This window comes from Aptenodytes forsteri, unplaced genomic scaffold (assembly GCF_000699145.1).
Source record: "Aptenodytes forsteri isolate BGI_AS27 unplaced genomic scaffold, ASM69914v1 Scaffold348, whole genome shotgun sequence".
NCBI classification, from domain to species: Eukaryota; Metazoa; Chordata; class Aves; order Sphenisciformes; family Spheniscidae; genus Aptenodytes; species Aptenodytes forsteri.
The window spans coordinates 475,286-497,695 of record NW_008794169.1 but is presented as its reverse complement, the minus strand read 5'-3'; the positions used below and the strand labels follow the sequence as shown (position 1 = coordinate 497,695).

Here is a 22,410-nt window from a genome sequence, read left to right as displayed (position 1 = left end):
ATATGCGCGCGTGTGTGTGTGTGTGTGTGTGTATATATGCGCCATACGGTCTTACAGAAGACTGGTCTCCTGTGGCTTTCTTATGTCAAACTTGCGCTCATCTTCAAAGCTATTCATAAGCAGAGTTTTGCACTTCTCCTGTATGCAACTCCACCCTTCCTAGCCCTGGCTGACTTTCTGCCCACACTGCTCTCCACACATTTATTAGGGCTCACTCACCTTCCAGGAGAAGCTTTCATCCTGGAGCTCCAGGATTACAAAACCTGTTTGATTGTACAGAGGCAACAAGAGATGGCAACTGCCGTTTTTCTACTCTGCCCCCCCGCACTCGTGAGATCCCACGCTCCTGATATGCTATTGCCCTCAGTGTACAGGATCATCTTTTAGTCGATGACAAAACTATTCAAACCCACCACCAAATTCATTTGGCTACGTATTGTTCTTTTTCTCCAGCTGTTTGATGATGTCTCTCAACCTTCCTAGGGAGGAACTATTTTACCCATTTCTTGCAGAAGAATTACAAACCAGGTCTCATTGTGGCCTTTGAATACTGTCACATGTAATGAACTTGTGATTTACATGCTAAAGGAAAGTAGATAACGGGAAGAATAAATAAGATAAGGAGGAGACTTTGCCAGGCAACGTTTTCAGAAATATTTTGAAGAAAATTAATTTGTACTAACTACTAACCCCAGTTAGTCTAGTATTAATTACAGCAACAGGGAAAACACAAGCCAATGTACCATGCCTGAGTTTGGTAAAGTTTACTTTTGTGGCATGTGGCTACCGATCTGATTTTGGAATACTATTTCAGAATGAAGGAGATATAGCAAGACTAAGGTTCTTCATTTTTCCCCTATCATCTGCAATCAGCCACCTGCCAGTAAGGGAAAGGGGCTGGCAGCGGCAGCAGCCTCCTTTACTAACATATCCAAGACCCCGATCTTACTCTATGATGCATAAAAGGAAATTGCACGGCTGCAGTTTCATCAAGAGCAACTACAGGCACTCATGTTAGCGCTGGCTTACTGTGCTGCCGCTAGGAGCTCCTGGAGAAACATTAACCCTATTTTGTGTATGCGATACCTGTTACAAAAAGCTTAACGTTGCTTAACCTGATTTTCTTCTCTGGGTTTAGTTCTCATTTAGGCACTGTATTCCCATTAAATAATTTATTATTTACAAGCTGCAGATATTCCCTGATATCAGGAAGGAAGAGGAAGCTGCTTAATGCTGCTGGCATTAGCCAGAGCGGCAGCTACAACAGTCAAATACACAGATTTTTATCAACCCATCTTCCCTTCAAGCACGATGCCTTCTCTACTAAAAGGCCTTTGTTATGCTTACCTGGTTTTCACATCTACAGGGATTTCTTTCTTGATACTTGTTAGCAGTTTTTTAGTTTTCTGTTTTACTTGGACTATTTCATTTTCAGGTTTTTCTGGTATAACTTTTCCCTTTTGTTTTTCAGGTACCTATAAAAGATATTATAACAACATGTTAATATTCATGAAGAGTAAAGTCCCTCCTGCATCACAACATACGTAGTATAAATAGGGCTGAGGAAAGAACGCTATCTGAAAACACGAGCATTTTTGCAGCATAGAAGGTATCTTTTTACTACTTAGCGAGTATACCTATAAAACGTGGTATCTATTTTTTCCTATTTGGAGAAGCAGAAATCAAAATTATCTAGCAAATTAATGTGCTTCAAGCAGATCTGATGTTTGCAAGTACACAGCTCCTCTGGCCGCGGCCTCCGAGTCTACTTCAAAAGATGCTAGCTCTGTACTGAGACCTATACTGCGTCTGTTGTACGCAGTCCAGGCTGTCTAAAACAGACTCTTCAACAGAGCAAAGAATATGAGCAACTTCACCATTCAATTTATATTTTTTTTTTAACCACACTTCTAAGACTTTCTGGATACAAGTATACTGTCAAACAGCCATCCTGAAAAATCAAAGGTGATTTTCAAATGAAAACTTACTAAACCGTGACTTTTAAAATGTACTACATGGATTTCTTTTCCTTCCCCCCCCCAGCTAGAATCCCTGTCTTTTCCAAAGTTCAAATTTAAGACATGTCAAAATTTAGGCTTGCTTTTCTCTTTGCCATTACCTTCGCTTTGTTTGGTTCTCTAGCACATGCTTTAGGACAAAATACTTAAGACAACCTGACCACTACACAAATTGTTAGAGCTTCAGTTTATTACCTAGAAGCATGTAAGGCAAATGAGTAAAGTAAGGTAGGGGTATTGTCAAAGGTAATTAAGTTAACTACCTGCTGACAAGTTACCACCAGTGCACTGACCCTTTGTAACTGATGAAATGCAGGGTTTTAGCATACACCTTGATTATCGAATAAAATTAGTGCCCATACTTTGGCGTTTCATTCTGCAAATAGAATAGGCTGGGAGCGTGCAGAGAGACAATTACCACGATGCTGCTGACAACAGGTGGCTTATTCAAGCCACAGTCGCTCAGGCACTTCCAGTCCTGAGACTACATGATTCAAGCATGTTCAACACCACAGAGGAGCAAATTTTATAGAGAAGAAGTAAAGGCAAGGATTGGGAAAGATGTTTTTTAATGAACATTCTTCCTTTGTTGGGTAGTATCATATGTGAAAGCTGGGGGTGGGGTGGGGGGAAGAGACTGTATTGCTGCTCTAACAGGTGACCCACCAGTTACACAGGAGCCTCCTTTTATGAGGAGTGCCGTACCTCTTTGAGAAGTGGTTCTGTATCTGGGTTGGAGGTTTCGGTTGTGGTTGAAGAACTGTCATCATCTGCCAAGGAATCCTTCAGTTCATCCTCCTGTTGCTTTCCTTTCCCTCTTCTATCCTTTTCTTCCCGCTTCTTCTGTGGCTTCACCTTGCGCTGAAGTGTTTTCCCTTTCCCTAGGGAGACAAGGATGCTTCAGATTCTCAGCAGCAGCACTCCCAGATGGGCTAGTTCACTTCATTGTAGAGGCTAACCCACATGACTAAGCCTCTGAAGTTTGTTGTCTGTTATGATACACTGACCATTTACAGCCACTTCACACCACATGTGAGCAACAGCATCAGACCTGAAGAACCCTGATCTCCACCATCGCATTTATGCTCCTGAGCCCTACCTCCATTGCCTCTCTGCAGACGGTGGGCACCTGGCTACCTGTAATTCTTCTCTGCTCTGTTCGGGACATTCCTTTTAAACACCTTAGAATCCAATTTGACAGTTTCACCATGTAAGACTAGATTTAAACATGAACTTCAGAAGTTGGTACAAGCTTTATCATCCGAACAAATGAGGAACGGAAATGATTAGCATGCTTGTCAGTTAAAAAACAAAACAAAAACAACTTGCAGTAAGACTAGAGTGGATGAGAAAAATCACCAATAGTATTTGTCTAGCAAACATGTAAAAAACCCAACCCCCCCAAACCTGAAATCTCACACCCAAGTATACTTTCTCCCCTTGACATGTTTTATTCTTTCAGAGTGTACTATTCTAAGAGGTATGACTAAGCTGAACGTAAAATAGTTTGGCTCAACACATTAAAAGTGTTACTGCATCTCAAAGTAGGGAAAACAACGCGTTAAACACTCCAGGGGATGTTTAATCAATTTTTCTGAAGTGATCCACATAAAAATAAATAATGCTACTTGAACAACTGATTATGTTTTTCCTGCAATTTCTACGGGCTAACTGAAACGTAGCATAGTATAAGTTCAAAATGTAGAGGTCTAAGAACCTTCAAAATCAAGCCAGAGTCCTGGCTTGCAAAAGAGGCGGGATTAGGCTCCTGGGGAGTAAAACAGTTATCAAAACCAGCATCAATACAGAGAAACTGTGCGTGCGCATCTGTGGAGTCATCATTATCTTACCATCGCGTCTTGTTATTCTCTTACAGGATGAGAGCATTCACAATATTCTCGTGTCTTTCATTAGATGTAGTAAACACCTTTACCAGTAAGATCTTTCTTAGATACAGCCCTTCAGACTAAGCACTCTCATTTATAAGCCGCACAGTGCCTGCATACAGCTTCCAGCATGGACATAATAGTTCACTCAAGTAAAGACTCAGTTAACCTGTGCTGAGTAAGTGGATTCAGCCCCTACTGGGATTTGTACTGGCTCAAGTCAGAATTGAGACTGGAAGCACAACGATAGCTGTCATATTTCATTTGGCAAAGTGTTCCTCAGGGAAAGTTTGTACCAAAACATAAATTTGCCTCCAGTATTTTGGCAAATACCAGATACAAATCAAAGGGCAGCGCCTTCACACTTTGGTTTTTTTCAGACTTAGTATCAATGGTTTCAGTATCAAGAACAACAAAAACACTGGAGATAAAATATTCTTTTTAGTGTGAACGCAAGTAGAAGCGTAAATACAAGTAAATCTTTGTATGGAAATTTTCTAGAGGTCAGCTTCCAGCTTATTGGGGGGTATTCTGGTTTTGCCTCAGAAGGCCTCGTTCTAAGATTTGCTTCAAATTTAGTCTACATTCAGGACTGCTAAACAGTTTAATGTTCATCATTAGAAAATCTATGTTAAGTGTTATCATGACATAAAAATATAACGTAAAGCAGCTGTTCAACAAAAATCTAATGTAGCCTCCGCAGCAGTCTGCCAGGACCCAAGTATCAGGAAGCTGAAACAGAAGACTATAAAGACGGGAGTCCTGCGCAGGATATTATGCCAGCCAGTTTTAGTCCCGAAGCCGCTGCTTTTGCAAATGTCTGTGACTAGCTCGAGCTATTTATCTAAAGACAAATAGCGTGTGTATGTAGATCGAGATAGATAATGGAACTTCCCCTATAGCTTTACATTTTTAAAGAGGGCAAATGGAAATGGGCAAGTTTTATTTGATGTGCTGAGCTTTTGTGAGTCAAGTTATGGTTTACAGATAATGTTTGTTTTGTTTTTTTTTTAAATAAAGCTTGTCCAAAAAGAAGTCTACATGCATAAATCTGATTTATTGATTTAAGACAATGAAGAGGTCAAGAAAACTATCTGGATTGCAAAATGTAACATTCATAATGTATTTTGCAATACAGAATATGTTTAAATATTCAGTATACCGCCATGTCAAAGCACAAACGATGCAAAGCCTCTGTAACAGCGGGAAAAATGTGAATTTATCTGAATTAATTTGTAATCAGGAGAAAGTTACAAAACGGGAAAGTAATGCCAAAAAACGGAACCCATGTAAGTGATTAAGAACTAAGTATTTTATCATCACTTAAACAGCTTTTGAAATTGATAGACAAATCAATAGAAGCACCCACCTCAAGAAAATGCATTTAAGTATAGTTGAAAAAATGTAATCAAAGGTCTATCAACACTTAGAAGCAGCTATTTGCTAAGACAATCTCCCCATACAGAGACTGCTAGAAATTGCTATAGGTACAAAAATGTTAACATCGGTACACCACATTATTTGGATCAGGAATATGCTTTTGAAACCAAACTCAATGGTCCCCGCATACTGTGTAGCGGCTGCATCGTACAGCAGTACCCGAGTGCAAGAGCTGGTTTCTTTTTAGGTTGAGCTACAAATGGAAGGCGCGCTCCGGAAGCGCCCCCAGCCCTTTCAGGCATTCAGTACCCAGACTGGATCAGTCCACTGTAAATCCACTCAGACATGCCCCATGAGGACGTTGCACCCTCACTAGCAGCCATTTTGCTTTCCAGAGCTCCAACACCGCACTATTTGCTAACGTAGACGCTGCTGCCTGTGAAACCCACCTAGAGTCGTGTCATTTGCTGGAGTACCATTTAGCCTTTATGAAATGAATACCTGACAAACTGGTCATAATTCTCTTAAGATTGCTTCCCCCAACCACATCCCCTTGTCTAAACTAAAACCCAAACAGCCCAGAAATAAAGTAGCATATTTCAGCAGGATCCCAAAACCTCTCATCACTTCAGTCTCCACTTCGAAAGTCCAGATGTGTCATCACATCCACTCTGAACTAATTAAGAACTTTCTGCTCGTTACTACTTAACAGAGTGAAGCTTTCCTCTTTGGTGGCGCGTGATCATACCGACGCTTCAGGGTTTACATGCCTTCCCACCATTCATTTTCTTAACTTTATCTCTAATAAGCAACACAGTATCAGTACCGTTTCTGTACAACGGGATTGTTAGAAAAGAGTGAAAAATCATTTAGAAATAAACACGTTAAGGTTAAATTTAGAACCACATAGCTCTGGGACACAAGTGAAATGGCTAATACAAAAGGCATGATTAGAAGTTCTACTCTAACAAAGTGTTTATAAGAAGGAAAATAACTGACGTATAATTTTGAAAGTCTGAATGTATCTAATGTACGAAATTCAATACATTATTTGAAGCATTAGACAATTGAGAAGATGCATAAACAAGCCAAACTCAACTCTAACCTCATGCAAAGATGAATGCAACTTATGAACACAGGTGCCATATATTAATTTGCTGACCACCTGACATCAAGGGTTTTCTACAACTGCAAGTCTGGGCACGAGGAATTCCATTCCCAAACACCACCACAGGGGTTTACCCATTTCTCTCTCTTCCCCTCCTCCCTTTCTCCCCGTCTCACTTCTCATAATACACTAGGACAACTTCTTTTTCCTCTCCTCAACCTCCAGCCCCAAGCACAAATGATGGAGGTGGGAGGGATGGATGCTAACCCAAAGGCAAAGGAGTAGCAACCAAAAGCATCTTTCTTCTTCAGAGGGTCAGACGTCTAAATATTCACGCTCGCATTCATCAAAACGTTCCAAAGATTTTGCAGGAAGAATCACAATCTAGCGTTGCATGGAGAACTTCACTGCCATAAAATGAATAAAGGAAGTGTTCAAGACACGGGCACACACAGCAGGGTAGGGAACAGCTGAGAAGCTATCACTTTCCACGCTATGAAAACATGACCTTTACAGTTGATTAAATCTTGTTCTGTGGCTTACATAATGAATCATCCTGTTAAAAAAAGCAGAATTGTATTACCTTTGTTTTTTGCTAGTGGAGATGGGGGCTGCTCTGTAAACACATCTGGGGAAGGGGATTCTGGGTGGTCAAAGTCTTTTTCCATAGTTTCTATGAGCCCAGTGAGATCTGAATCCTCCGAGCTGTGCCTTCTGCTGCTGGCACATTCGCCATGAGGCGGGCTGGGAAGCGGTAGCTGTGGCACAGCGCTTTCAGTCTGTTGCTCTTGCTGCTGGGGCCCGGATGCTGGGGGTTGCTGGAGGGGCTGCTCTGCCGAAGCTGGTGCCTGCTGCTGCGTTGGCTGCTGGTTCTGCCTCGTCCCCTTGGCTCTTTTGCCTGCGGCATGAGTCTGAGCTGTGGCACCCGAATCCAAGGTAAAGGGGCCTGCTCTGTTCACGGACTGCATGGAAGCTGCTTGTGCTGAAGTCCTATTAGGTATGCTTGAACTGGTTTTGGATTTGATGTTTTCAACATCAGGTGCATTTCTATTGCTGTGAAGGTGTGCTGTTGCATTGCATTGTTTATGATTCCCTGCACTGGATCGTGAAGACGAACTGCCTGCTCCATAGATCCCTCTGGATGAACCGTGATTAGAATCTGATCCAAGCGCATTCAAGCTGAAAGAACAAGTGTTTAAATATACTCTACAATGTTTCCATTCTTCCACATGAAAAAAGAATCACTATGTCCAAAAGAAAATCACTATGTCCAAAAGAAACCTTGAACTACACTGTTCTTGGCATATAACCAACAAAAATGCCTAGAACTTGTTTGACAAGTCAGTAGCCTTTGCCGTGTTCACTTGCTCGCTGTGCACATGAAAAAAGACACAGTAAAACGACAGTCAATATGTATCTTGGAGGGAACACTGAAAGGAGAAGATCTTTTTTTAACTTAAGACACCAAAAGGTAAGAACTTCTGGCCTGCAATTTTTCTGCAGCCTGATCATTTTTGAGAACATTAACGGGAAACTTGACAGGGTTTGGTTTTGGTTGGTTTTTTTTTTTCTTTCTTTCTTTTTTCCCCAAATATGAATATTCCTCACAATCACAAAATCCATCATTTTAACCAAGCCATCTTTTTATAACTAACTGCGAGGACCTTTATTCATTCAAATTCCTTTATTCATACTGTTCCAAAGAGCAGTATTACTTTCTTACTGGCCTTATAACTAAGGAAAAAAAAAAAAGGGGGGGAAACATCCCACAAAAACCCCCAAACATATACTTACTTTCCATCAGATGAAATTCCAACTATTCTCCTGAGATCAAGTGGCCTTCCCATATCAAAGGGAGGGCTTGAGGCCTCAAAGGACAAGCGTCTCCTAAATGGCTCCCATATTCCTTGAGCTTCTAGATAGGCCGTTCCAATTACCAAGAGAAAGAGTACACTGCAGAGAAGAGAGGCAGTCATCTAAGTATTTCTTAGTTTTGAGCATTTTAAGGTTAATGAATCTAATCACACAAGACAAAAAGTTTGTATCTTGTACTGAAAAGCTGAAAACTGCATCCAAACCACAACTTTGTCTGAGAGAAACATAAAATACACAAGTCTAGCATGATATACATCACTAATACTGAGAGTGGAAGCTAGATGCAAGTCTGAAGTGCAGTTGTGAAGAACGTGAATCCAAAGGAAAAAAAAAAAAAAAAAAGAGAGATATAATTAAAATGGCATCCGAGTGGTCAGCAGCTCTCACATCTCGTTGGTGCAATACCATTTTAAAAGCAGAGACCCTCTGCAGAGAATTGTACTTCTGCTCAGAGACGTAAGCTTTAAGAGCGTTATTTCAAGGAGTTTTACAACTAACTGCATCTGCTGCAATACCGTGTTCAGGAGTTCTCCACTTACATAATGCACTGCAGTGAACTATATTTTTGAATGAAGCAATAATACCACTGCAGAGACCTTCATCGCACTGCTATCGATTTCGTCTTCTAACAGGTGGGAGTTTCGGGGGGAAGAGACACAGTGACGATGACTAAAGCTTGCCTTGCCTATTACCCTAGAAAGTTTATGAGAAAAGAACTTTGCATTAGCAACTTCAGTTTCTGTTCTCCCCCCTGTTCTGACTGCCAGTTTTTCTAAGCCAAATGTATGAAAACCAGCATCAATTCACACAAAAGGATGAGATACCTCTTGCTTAATTTTAGCTAAAAGAATCTAGTCTAGATATCATCTTTTAAGTTTTACCTAGCACCAAAAATACAAGCAACTCTGGGGGCAACTCAGCTGTTGATAGCTGATTATTAGTGCTTTTTTCCCTGCCCCAGGGATTAAAAAGGATTCTAGATGCATAACCAGATGGCAGAAGGTAGGAAAGATAATTTTCATCCAATACGTTAACAAGCAACAGAAAAGTTGAAGAAATAGGGGAATTTTTCAGACAAGCTTACACAAACTGTTACTCAAAAGAGTAATGCTTGCCTTGGGTGCCATGCCATCAAAAATGGAATTACGTCTGGGATGTAAGGAATAAGGTATAATCTCTTTCACTTGTTAATTGTAATCCACAACGCTATTTGAAAGTTTCACGAGACTGATACCAACAAGAGCATCACATCTCTACCACCATGGTGCTAGACAAACTTGGGATGGAGTGCACAGGGTTTTGGTGGGCTGGGTGGGCACCCTTCCCCCTCAACCCCACAGCACTCCCCTCATGGTATCAATGCTGGGCTCCACAGAGGTTGTACAGGGGAGGCTGCAGCAAAAGGTCACCTTGAGGGCTTCTCCTCCTCTGCCACTCTCTGGGTAAGGACTCTACTCCCTCTATGTAAGCCAACTTTAGTGTTTTGATAAACGAATACCAGCTTTGAAATGAAAAACAGAACAAATCTTGTTTTGTGGTCTTTTCAACTGCACTTTCTGGTCTTGGGGTGGTGGTGGTGGGAGCAGCGGTGGTTTGGGTTTTTTGCTTTTTAAAAAAATTACGATTAAAAAAAGAAGAAAAATATAACTAGCCTGAAGTGTTCATGTCATTTAAATTACAAAACAAATTAGTATGAGGAACACCACACAGTGGGGAGTAACATGGTCTAGGCGCCCAAGAACGATCTTGGTACATCGCTCTTTCCCCTCACGGTTTTATTCTGGAGCACACATATGCCTAGTTGGTAAGTTCTTCACAAAAAGGACTGGCTCCTTTGTCGTGTTTGTACATATCCTATCAAGTTGGACTTCAAAACTTGGAGCCACGAGCATGGTAACAATCCAAACCAACAGTGATTTAGGGAAGGCAACAATAAACACCACCTTATCAAGTTAAAAACATGAACTAGACAAACTCCTAGAGTTGTTCATTCCTAGAAATTAAGGATAGCTTTGCAACAATACAGAAGTACTGTTTTAGGGGCAACTAGCAAACCCCTATGATGGCACCCTGAAAGTTAGAGGCTGACTGTGCACAGGATCCTTGGAATATTATGAAATGGTTACATTAGGACTCTTCTCTAGTTTGCTGCCAAGAAGGATGTTTTGTACTTGTAGGAAAAAGACATTAGTGAGGAAAAGGATTAGTATTCTGTATTCTTTTGTAAAGTCTAATTAACAAATACAGTACATATAAAATTATCCATGCAAACTACACTTACGAGCTGACAAGCATTATTCACTCTGTCAATAAACTAAAGAGAAACTAAGCTTATAAATTTCTAGCAAACATACAGAGAAAACCACTTACGTACTTACTCAGCACTTTCTGAAGTAATGCAGTGTTAGTTAGGAAACAAAATTTCCTAAGTAACAGAAATTTTCCTGTTACTTAGGAAAACGCAGCTCCCTAAGTAACACTGCATTACTTCAGAAAGTGCTGAAGAGTCAAAAAAGAAAATGAAGCAGACTGTAACTTTATCTTCTCTATGTCTTTTATCAATCCCTAGAAGGAAAGACAGCCTAACCAAACTTTTATGTAATATAGTACAGCACAATGGAAGAGCCAGTATCTTAATATAAAAAAAAAAAAGCAGGAATATTACATATCTTAGATAATGCTTTGGATTTGCAGCATACGGAAAGACTACTTTTTCCATCACAGGCATCTACAGCAGCAATCCATCTCACACTAAGATACAAGCTTAACACTAACGAAAAAGGAAAACAGCATTTGTTGCTACTGATAAGTAACAACTTATCCTGATAAGTTTCTATGCTAGGGTTTTCTCTGGATACAGGCAGTGGGGGAAAGCATCTCACATCCAAGAGGTGAGCAGGGACACATTGTTTATAACCTCAGATTTCAAATAAATAAAGATAGGTAGAGGTCAGACTACGAAAATGCAGTGGAATTTTCAACTAATATTTCAACCAGTCACAGCTAACATACGTCTGTTTGCTGAGGAAAAAAGTGCATTAATATGCTACTACGTAACCTCCGAGCGTGCGGTGTTGCAAACAATGCCCTTCAGGTTCTCAGAAATCCCATTATTAGTATCACCAGTTGTCTGTCACATAAAAGTGGCAGAGAAGTTAAATTCATCCAAAGCATCTGCTAAGCTCATTACAGTCACTGCCTCATATCTTGCTAAAGCACAATACTCCAGAAGGGTGCTTAAATTTCTATGGGAATTCACGGTTAGCAGTGCTTTAATACCTAATTTGATTCAAGTTTGGCTTAATTATTTACCAAAAAACTACACATTACCAGGGTTAACAAGAGTATGTCTCTCACTTAAGGAAATAGGCCCAAGCAAGAAATACATTATTTTGTAGTCAGTTTGAGCAGAAAGTCAGTACTCCTCAGCCTTAAACTGTTCACACTCAATCCATAGGAGCGTTTATTAATTTGTTCTCCTTTTTCACCTCCCCCTATTTTATTTTACACCAATTATAGCATGTACTGAATACATGTATACTTCTCTGTAACCTGTATTCAAGCGGTGGTAGTTCATGCACATATACCGGTAAGAACAAACACATACACCCTACCTCATTATTCCTGAGATGATTATGTACAGTGCCAATTCCCAGTTGGGCCTGGGTAGCGCTTCTGCACACGTTGCTAGCATGTGATATGGAAGGGATGCGTTCAAGATAAATATGAATTCAGAGCCTCCCGCAGTGATGAATTTTAATTCCCGTATGACTCTGGAAGCAGTGAAATCAGGTGTAAACCTGAAAACAAAGTAAAGTACATTAGAACTTTTCATATGAACAGCATGAAAGTTTCAGGTAATTTGTATTATTCATAAATTAAAAATAAACAAACAAACCACAAGCTCCACCAATTACTGCCATGACTGGCATCCTAATCAAACGTTTATAACAAATAGCCCTAGTAGTATGACTAATAATCATCCACACAACTAGCCTAAAAATACTTGAGTATCTTTCAAATACCGCAAGACGTGTTTGACTAAGTTCATAAACACCTATGCTTAACACATCCGATACACCATATGAAGATATAATAACTGAAATTAAGTTTTGACCAAATCTGTTAAAAGAAAGCTATGAATGCAGTAAAAAATTAACAGCAGCTGTAAGCAAGCAATGGAACCGACCATTACGTGAGCTATAAAGTTTTTAAACACTTCACCTTCAAGTCAGAATGGCATGCCTTTTCAAAAACACCACCACTATGTTCCCGTCTCATCACAAACTAAGATTGTTACAGATATACTAGTGAAGTTTCACTGCCTGCAGTATCTCGTATGTCCTCTTGCAGAACAGAAGCCTCTTCCAAACTTTCTAGATACCATATTCTGAATAGTTAAATTTAAATCCAAGCAGTGTTAGAGAGATCAGGTTTTGGTGCAGATATCTTTTACAATAAAAACTGACAGAATTAAACAATCATCACTGAGGCAACAGACAAAATATTCAAGACTAAAATGCTGTGCATTATGATAATAATCCTTAGACTAAAGGCTCTTTTCTACATACTGCAATGCACCAAAAACATATGTAAATCTAGATCTCATGTGCATTCACAACCCAAATGAAGGAAATGTATAAAACCCCATATAGTAACACTATTCCAACTCAGGAAGTTATACTTACTAGATAGTAATAAAAGTAATACTATGGTCAGTCATGAAAACCTGAAGTTATTTAAAAAAATCAAATTGTGTTTGCAAGAAGAGAGAAAAATTTCATGTTTTATGTTGTGTTTAAAAAAACCAAACACACACTCAAAGCTTAAGTAAAAAACCTCAGAGTTTAACCAACAGAGTTTTCCTTCAAAACAGAATTAGGTATACAGAATTCCTAATGTAAGACTATTTAGATGTAAGAAAAAACACTTACAATATGACAATGTCTTTAGAGGCATTGGCACTTAGTGCAAACTCATGACAGTTAACTACTTTAAATCCATATCCTTCACATGTATAGCCACTGATTTCCATAGTTTTCACATTAATCTGCAGCTGCCCTGTATTTTCCACTTTAAATGTTCTTCTCAGTGTGAAATTCGGTTCTTTGTATTTCATTTCTAGAAACAAACAGCAGAAAGTGGTTAGTGTTATGCTAAACAGATATCCCTCACTATATTCATATTCTACAGCAGAAGAGAGTTCTGTCAATATTATAGCAGGAAAGGATAGCGAGGCCCATGGAAATCTTTACGTAACCTGCAGAAACAGATCTCCGAAGCCAGATTCTCATCACTGTCAAGGTAGGGCACTTGTACAATTCCAGAGCACTCTAACTCATCAGGGAAAAACCACAAACCCCCAGGCCTGTAATAGCACTGCTGCCTCACAAAAAATCATCTAAGCTGTAAAGTTCTTTGATGTACTGCTTAGTGTTGTGGTATTCTGTGAAAAGTCCCAGCAGGAGGAGAATTAAAGCTTATTTTTTTGTGTCTTAAAAATAAAATCCGTGGCTGAGCTACACATACCTTATTAGCAAAAAAATCCCTAAACCACAACATGTAAGAGGTAATGACTAAGCTTTACTTGAAGTTTTCTTACTCATCCCTCAAAAAAAGCAGAATAATCTCAGATAATAATTAACATGGCACTTTACAAATACGCCTGGAAATCTGCAAAGTAACAAAGCAGATTTTAATACCAGATACAACTAAACCTCTTTTACCAGTTCCTTTGGTAATACAGGTACTCTTAACTCTCCTCTCGGAAGCAAGCCTGGGGCCACAGAGCAGAAAACTTCTGACCCCAGAGTAGAATCTGGCTGGGATTTAATTCTCATCAAGGAACATACCCTACCTTTTTCCCTGTTGGCTACGTCCATACAGATTCTGAAGATATGAGCGGGAAAAAAAAAAACAAACAAAAAACCCAACCCATACAGAAAGTTGCATCTGTGATCCAATTTGACTTAAATTTAGGAATTAGAGAGATTATCCTAGTAAATATACTAGGATCTTCACCTCCTCTATCCTGAATTTTAGTGGATGAAGGGCTTCTGTTTTATCTTTCCTAATTTTCACATTAAAATGAAAAAAGGTAAAATATTTCATTTTCTGCCTAAATGAAGAAGCAATTTTAATGTATTTAAAGGAATTAAATTTCTGGGGCACTAGAACAGGGGGAAAAATATTTCCACACATTTCAAGTTGTACATGTAAAATGTAATTTCTTTTCTGTTCAGCACAGTAGCTCCGGTAGTACTCACTTTCTGAACAGTCTTTTAATAATGCTTCTGTGATTTTAAAGCGTAAAGAACTTCCTGCACCAGGAGGTTTGCCTGCAACCTTCAAGCTCTCAGTTGTTCCTTGTCCTTGTACCATTATGGCATCTATTACAGTCAAATTATTTCTGTGTACAAAGAAAAAGGGGAAACATTCATAAAAGGATTATGCAGTCTATTGCTCTTGCAAGCTTCTCAACAGACTATGAAGTTATATCCCAAATCTGGAGGACAGAAATAGAAGCAGTTCCACAGATAATTCCCCACAATATGGAATTAAATAGTGGGGGTCTCAAACATTGTGTTTGCAAGAAAAAAACCTAAGAAATCACAACATAGCATACAAATAAAAAACCCAATGAAGTACTAGTTAAAGTTTATATTTCGTCATCATATTAATGTATCACACCTGATACAAAAGTGAAATAGTTATTCAAACAGAGCTCTTGACTAGGAAGATTGAACTTGCATTGCAGCTTGATCTTGCAAATGGCATCTAGAGTCTCTACTTTCAAGATAGTGTAGTATGTATTTCAGAGTTCAAGTCTCCAAGTATTGGTGGATGAAAAACTGGACATGAGCCAGCAACGCGTGCCTGCAGCCCAGAAGGCCAATTGTACCCTGGGCTGCATCAAAAGCAGCGTGGCCAGCAGGGGCCACAAAAATGATCAGAGGGATGGAACACCTCTCTTGTGAGGACAGGCTGAGAGAGTTGGGGTTGTTCAGCCTAGAGAAGAGAAGGCTTTGGGGAGACCTTACTTAAGAAGCCTTTCAGTACTTAAAGAGGGGGCTTATAAGAAAGATGGGGAGGGACTTTTTAGCAGGGCCTCTTGAGATAGGACAAGGGGTAATGGTTTTAAACTGAAGGAGGGTAGATTCAGACTAGATACAAGGAAGAAATTTTTCACAATGAGGGTGGTGAAACACTGGAACAGGTTGCCCAGAGAGGTGGTGGATGCCCCATCCCTGGAAACATTCAAGGCCAGGCTGGATGAGGCTTTGAGCAACCTGATCTAGTTGAAGATGTCCCTGCTCATTGCAGGGGGGTTGGACTAGATGACCTTTAAAAGTCCCTTCCAACCCAAACTATTCTGTGATTCTATGATAAGTATAACAGTATATTTATATTAGAAAGTATGTACTGAATACAGTTTAACTACTGTAAACCATATCACAATTATATTTAAATTAAATCTTTCTCCAGACACATACGATTCTACAATCATTCTTGTAAAAGCGATAGTTTCTTATTGACAGCTGATCACAAGTATGATTTTATATATAAATAAAAAACATCAGAAAGAACTCACACCCATTTTGGAAATATCTATCATACCTGATGACAATTAATGATGAAACAGTTTTATTAAGAACTGGAGTGAACTTTACTTTGACAGACTTTCTCTCACCAGGTTTTAATATTAGGCTTAGAACCGAATGACGAGCCAGGCCCTTTGTAAGTCCTACAGTGCTCTGTAGAGGCTGGACCTTAAGAGAGTGGGGAAAACAAAGTAACACTTTTAAAAATGGGAAATTTTTACATATATTTGATAGAAATGATATTATTTTAGCTAGAAAATTGGTCTTGTCATAAAGAAGTGTACTACCCAATGACATACACTGTTTTTTTTTTAACCAGAAAGTCTGATAGCACAAGAAATTCCCTACTTAGTAAACCATCTGTGTTTATTAAGAAGCAGAAGAACATAGCAAGACAGAACTGAGCTAAACTACACCCATGTGGATTCAAGCTCCAGTAGAAGAAAGAGTTCAGAAGTTCTTAAATGTATATTTTAAACACTAAATTAGCATTAAGCCATTATGTAACATTTTCTATCCTCAAAATTTTCCATTGTTAAAACATTTTTAGAATATATAAAGGAGAAAAAGCAAACTTAAAATAGAAGAACTTGAAAAAAGTGTGTTTTGCTATGTTTGCCTTTAGATACTGTGCAAGCATCGAATTGCTAATCTAAAACAAACTGCAAATGGAGGGGAAAAGGCATATATATTGGACAAGAAAAGAAGGCGTTCAGGATGTGGCACACTCTACATGAAAAAGCACACACTTAAAGTTGTCCACAAAACTCGAATCATTTAAAATAAAGAACAAAGCAATGGAAAACTCAATACTTTACTAATTTTAGAACTAGCAACCACCACACTGAAGAAAATAATCCTGTATCAGTAAGAGAATGAATAAATAGAGTTTTCCTGTATCTTCCACAATCCTATTATAATGTAAGCATACAGAAAAAGTGACATTTTAACTGTTACAGTTGAAGAAATACTACTTTTCCAAATTCCCTGAAAATATCCAACAGAAGCATCACATTTTTCACACATAGAAATACCTAAACTTGAAGACATGTATGACTGAATTCTTATTAAAACATTAAAATATCTAAATTTAAAAAAAATCTAAAGAACATATTGAAATACTTACGCAGTTTCTGAAGACTTGGAACTCTAGAGTCCTCAGATTGAAATTAGTTGGTTTACTCAAATTAAACCTGAAACAGACGTGCAATTTTTTTTCTCCCCCCAGATCAGGGAAGATAATGACATACTTTCACTTATGGATTTTAGCACAAATCAAGAACTTATGATAGGACTCAAACAATATGCAGCTGAAAGGATCATTTGATTTTTCTTATTTCCCCCCCTCATACATCAAGTTAAGGAAGAAATGTAAACATCATTTTAGCTTAGCAAAAAAATACAGATGTGCATTCAGTGGCAATCAGCCTAGATTCAGTTCTCAACTGGCCTAATGATTCAAATTCTAGAAGTGGCCAACACTGTAATTATCAACACAGCTGCCAAATACTGCATGCATTTTTTGTAAAACGTGTTTTACTGTAGAGTGAGAATGCCCTAAGTACTCTAAAACAATACTTACCGTTCTAACATTTTATCAACAAAGGTGGATGGGTTAGAATACAGAGCTACAGGAAGGAACTGAATATACACAGGAACGTCAGCTGGATTTTCTAGAAAAATTTCTTCTTCCTATTCAGAAACACATTTTTTTTTAAAGTTTACATTAGGATTAATGTAATTAGAAATACCTATTAAAATGCAGTCCCTACAAAATGAAACTATCAACAAAATAACTTACTGATGAACTGTTTGTATTGGTAAGAGGGAAGCTCAGATGGCGTGGTGAACCAAGTATGGAAGGCCAGGCCATTTCTGCTGTAATTTTCAACTGGACATCCTTCTGAAGATCTGTGTCTACTTCAAATACAGCATTCAGTCTGGAGAAACAGTTATGAAACTTACTTTACAGGAGTAAAACAGGAAAAGCCTGGTAAAAGCAGAGGGCTTAAAAGCACCCTGAAAACAACATTAGTTTGAGAAATAGCATGGTACATTATATTTATATGCAATTAAAAAATCCCATTGAGCTCTGCCCATACATACTGCTATTAAAAAGCACAACAGGAACCACCAAAACATGCTACAGGAGACCAACCCAAAGGTTCTAAAGATGTTCTCTATTAAGTATAGTTGTCAACATGCATCCATTCCGTGTTCTGTTATGGCTTATTTATGGATAAAGGTGAGCAGAAAAATGTGGTAGGACTTATGCACTGCATCACAAATCTTTTGGTATTCGCATTTCTCTTAAATTGCTGCTGGACAGTGAGACACAAATTTTATCTTTCATTAGGAAGTGCCTAGCTCTTACTATTGCAGAAACAAATTCTGAGAATAAAACTGAGATTCAGATCAGTAAGAAAAATAACCCAAAATATATTTGATGTTTTGCAAAGGTATAAACAGTAGAAAGGAAAAATATCAGTCCTGCTACAGTCTGTTTCCAATACAACATCCAGACATCCACTATCCAGAAAACATATTGTGCCGGCACATGTGTAATGTACAGTAAATCTGTACATGTACTCTAGGTGCAATGGATACACGGAGTATGTGCCTATACTCCTGTCTAACAAATCTAAAGCAAATCTGAACTAGTCACACTTGGTGCCAGCTACTATTTCCATCAGTGAATGAAGTTCTTTGCTATTAACCAACCTCTGCAACAGACTTGATTCCTGTTCTCCTACAAGCTCTCCACCATGAGCTGAGACAAGACTAACAGTATTGAGTTCTCCAGTCAGCAAAACAGATGAAACGCTAGACTTCAAACCTAGAGAAGTATTTTGGAGAGACTCCAAATGCCCAAGTCAGAACCCCTCTGTATTCAGAAGGAGCAGCTTCTCCTTTGCTAAATGCTACCTTGGATAGCTGGTTAATTTTAACTCTCTTTAAAAGCATTACATATTCTAGATTATATAGTACATTAAATAATATTAAAGCATTTAATTTTCTAGCTAGAACTACTACTTATTCAGAAGTAGTTTTTAACAGAATTTTCCTTTACTGTCCTCTTACTGTAGGTGATAGGACATTCTTGAAAGTTACCCATGTGGTTAAATAGAGAATTCTGTTTAGATCAAATTTTTTCAGGAGTTATTAATATATCAGCATTATAACAAGAAAGTGATAAAGGAGGTATGCTTTTGTTACTCTATTTAGCTACATACAGTCATTTTGTTTCTCCACAAATATGCATACCTTTTTTGAAATGGCAGTCTGGATGCTGTCATCACAAAAGACACATGCACTTGCTGTTAATGCTAACTTACGTCTCTTGGAGATTAAATCACTTTATGTATGAGAAGGCAGATGTTTAAAAGGTATATAGCAGCCTACAGAGTTTGACTTTTTCTAAATATTAAATAGCAATTGTTAATCACCTTCTATTTAGCAAATCTCAAGGAAAAATACCAGACAATTTGATAATTCACTGAAATGCAATCATCTCAGAATAGTAGCAACAGAAAAACCTCATGAAATCTTAGAGGGATATTGAGGTTACTACTTTAAAACAGATTAAGCAGGGATACCACACAAACAGTATAATCTGTTATTGGAAATTTTTGCAGAGTAGAGACTGCCTTGCTGTCACCGTCTTTTGAAGAACTGCAGCATACTCCAATGAATAGTAACTTGCAGTGTTTTCTTTGACTTGAGGAAATTATTACTGTTTTTTAGCTTTTAAAATGTTCTCTTTAAAGGTTTTGCTGAGAAGGCCAAGTAACTCCTTCTTGGCCCCCTCTCAAAAGGCACTGCAATACTAAGAAACCCTGTATTTTATAAGAGCACACATAACACAGAATTATCTAGTGATTTAAGGCCTGAAAAAGTAGCAGGGATAAAATACTTACCTATGGCTTGAGTTCTCTTTTATTTCTGTCCATTCTTTGAATAAGTTCTCATGCAAATCCCAGTCAGAATCCCATGCATCTTCTTGCATTGCTACGCTGTGCTGAACTTTAGATTCCGCTTTAAGAAATAACGTGTTTTTTAAACTCTTCATGTAAAATCATTGCTTAAGGAGAAAACTTTATCATGAAAATCTTAAAAAAAAAGTTGAACATTACTTACATTTAGATAGAAAAGGCAATCCTACGTAACAATGATCTCCACACTGTAAACCAGGATCAAAATAAATATTTGCAATCTGCAAAACAGGTAAGAGCAGATCAATTAAGAAACAGCACTGTAAATCTAATGACCAAAGAAAAAAGAAAGAAGATTTCTGATGACCACAGAAACTTAACATATGCTATATATAAGAGAGAACTTGTAAACATGTAGAAATAAGGCATAAACAAACCTTTGATTTTTTTCCTGGCTCCAAATCTTCCTTATTACTTCTTAGCCTCTTATAATAGAACCTTACATCTTCTGACAGGGAGCGTATGTGTTGTATTTTCACTTTCTGAGAAAAGGAGTTCATGATGTTCAGGCTCTGGTGAACTACTTTTCCCTAAAGAAAAGAAAGGATGAAAAAAGTCTGCAGAATATGCATTTTCCCTAGCATATGTATTTATTTATGCAGGCTGGCAAAGACCACAGCAGAGCTGAAATGTGTCATGGAGATTTTTAGCTATGCTATTTTAAAAAAAACACCACTTGTAACACTTCAAGGTAAGTTTCTGTGAAGTTCTATTCTTTCCTCCATCTGCTTCCAAACACAGTTCATCCCTCTTTCAAAATTAAGTGCGCCTTAAGTGTCTTGAAGAGCTAGTACAACAGTTCTGCTTAATCATTTAAATCATGTTAAAAAGTACCAGAGGAGGAAAGGCAAGAGAAAACTTCAGTTCTCTGAGCCTCTTATTACAAAAGGGAAATGAGCTTCTTGTAACAGATCTAGTACATAGTTGCTGGTAATTAGAAATAACCTGAAAGGAACAGTAGAGTGAAGCTGCAGATTACAAACACTACAGGTGACAGAGGGCGTTTAAAAACATAGGTACAACCCTCCTTCCCACTCCCAGTGAAATTAAGACACCGGGCACTAAAACAACAACATCTAAAAAGAAAACAGTGCAAGTTTTTTCCCTACACCTTTACACCCTGCCTCCTCTTCCGAGCCAAACATTGTTTTACCTTTTAAGCATAGAACATGTAGTTTAGTTGTTTGTCATGATCAGAATCACTACAATGCTCAAGCTCTCCCTCTGCCTTCACTTGTAAATCAATGACTCTGTGGCCATGTTTTTCACCTTATCTCAAAACCCAACCCTGACAAGTATAGAGTAAATGATAAATAAAAACAAAACAAACAACAAAGCGCCACTCAAGATCAGTGACAAGATTTCAGATTTATATAAAATAAATGAGTACAAGCAAATTTAAATACCCAAGACTACCTTCTAATGAACATGACTAGAGCTTTTCATGTTCCCCTTAGATCAGTACTTTCAGCTTTTTAACGATTTCTCTAAGGTAAGGACTGAAGTGGAGAGATCAGAGAGATGCACTTTTGCAGGCTCAAAATTTGACCGTGGCCTCAGGAAATAGTCACATACTGCAACAGTCTCAATAGTAGCAACTGCAGAGGGAAAGAAACTACAAGAATAAACCTCTAAACAGTACAGTCCTGTTAAACTGAATAGGAGGTATGTCTGAGCTTCATCTATGGAATCCTATAAGTAACAAACTGCCATCAAATGGGTGAGATAAAAGGTTTGTTAAACTGTAGAACAAATGAACAGTATGATACTAAGACCCTTACGCAGCACTTAGACATGGAAACAACAGATAAGGGAAGAAGACTTTACCCATCAGTAATAAGAAAAACAGAACAATGCTACTTAGCATAGAGGTCCTCAAAGATGAGCTTTGATCAGGGAAGAGTTGAGAGGTGGCACTGTGAGCTAAAAATGCCATTATGAAGCAGAGGTCAACACAGCTAAGATCTGTTTAAATCAAGACACTGATCATTACAAGGCCTGTATACACTGTTAGTGTATTGCCGACAAACTTTGACAGAATACCAGAAATCAGACTTAGGTGCAAATACACTAAAATTATAAACAGACAGCACTGGGAACTGGGCAGCTGCAGGAGAATTACACCCTAGGTATGAACTGAAAAGAAAGTGTTACTAAAATTGTAGCGCCTAGTTATTCCTGGATGTTATAGCTGTCAAATTTCTCTACCAAATGCTGAAATAAGAAGAAAGGACGCTATTTTAGGCTTATTTTCATAAGTAACCGAGGCATTACAGAAAAACTATATGCAAGAGTATCATGAATTCAGTGATCACAAGTTTAGTTTGAAATGAATCCAAGAAAAAGGAAGAGTAAGTCTGCTGTCAATGTTCTCAAATATCAAAAGAGCTAAGTGATCAACTGTCATGGTTTAACCCCAGCCAGCGACTGAGCACCAGACAGCCACTCGCTCACTCTCCCTCCGTGGGATGGGGGAGAGAATCAGAAGGGTAAAAGTGAGAAAACTTGTGGGTTGAGATAAGAACAGTTTAATAATTGAAATAAAATAAA

General features: G+C 38.3%; 1 protein-coding gene across 1 annotated transcript in view; it reads right to left on the bottom strand.

Moving 5' to 3' along the window:
• Nucleotides 1-22,410, bottom strand: part of TMEM131 (transmembrane protein 131) — a 79,578-nt gene that overhangs the window by 9,538 nt on the left and 47,630 nt on the right. The window contains exons 19-32 of the mRNA XM_009281750.2: nt 20,238-20,390; nt 20,006-20,081; nt 19,786-19,903; nt 17,670-17,808; nt 17,451-17,560; nt 16,995-17,061; nt 15,885-16,036; nt 14,534-14,676; nt 13,202-13,388; nt 11,882-12,067; nt 8,187-8,345; nt 6,976-7,571; nt 2,724-2,899; nt 1,348-1,475 (exon numbers count right to left, since the gene is read on the bottom strand). Of these exons, the coding sequence (XP_009280025.1) occupies nt 1,348-1,475; nt 2,724-2,899; nt 6,976-7,571; nt 8,187-8,345; nt 11,882-12,067; nt 13,202-13,388; nt 14,534-14,676; nt 15,885-16,036; nt 16,995-17,061; nt 17,451-17,560; nt 17,670-17,808; nt 19,786-19,903; nt 20,006-20,081; nt 20,238-20,390 (2,390 nt within the window). The remainder of the gene's footprint in view (nt 1-1,347; nt 1,476-2,723; nt 2,900-6,975; nt 7,572-8,186; nt 8,346-11,881; nt 12,068-13,201; nt 13,389-14,533; nt 14,677-15,884; nt 16,037-16,994; nt 17,062-17,450; nt 17,561-17,669; nt 17,809-19,785; nt 19,904-20,005; nt 20,082-20,237; nt 20,391-22,410) is intronic.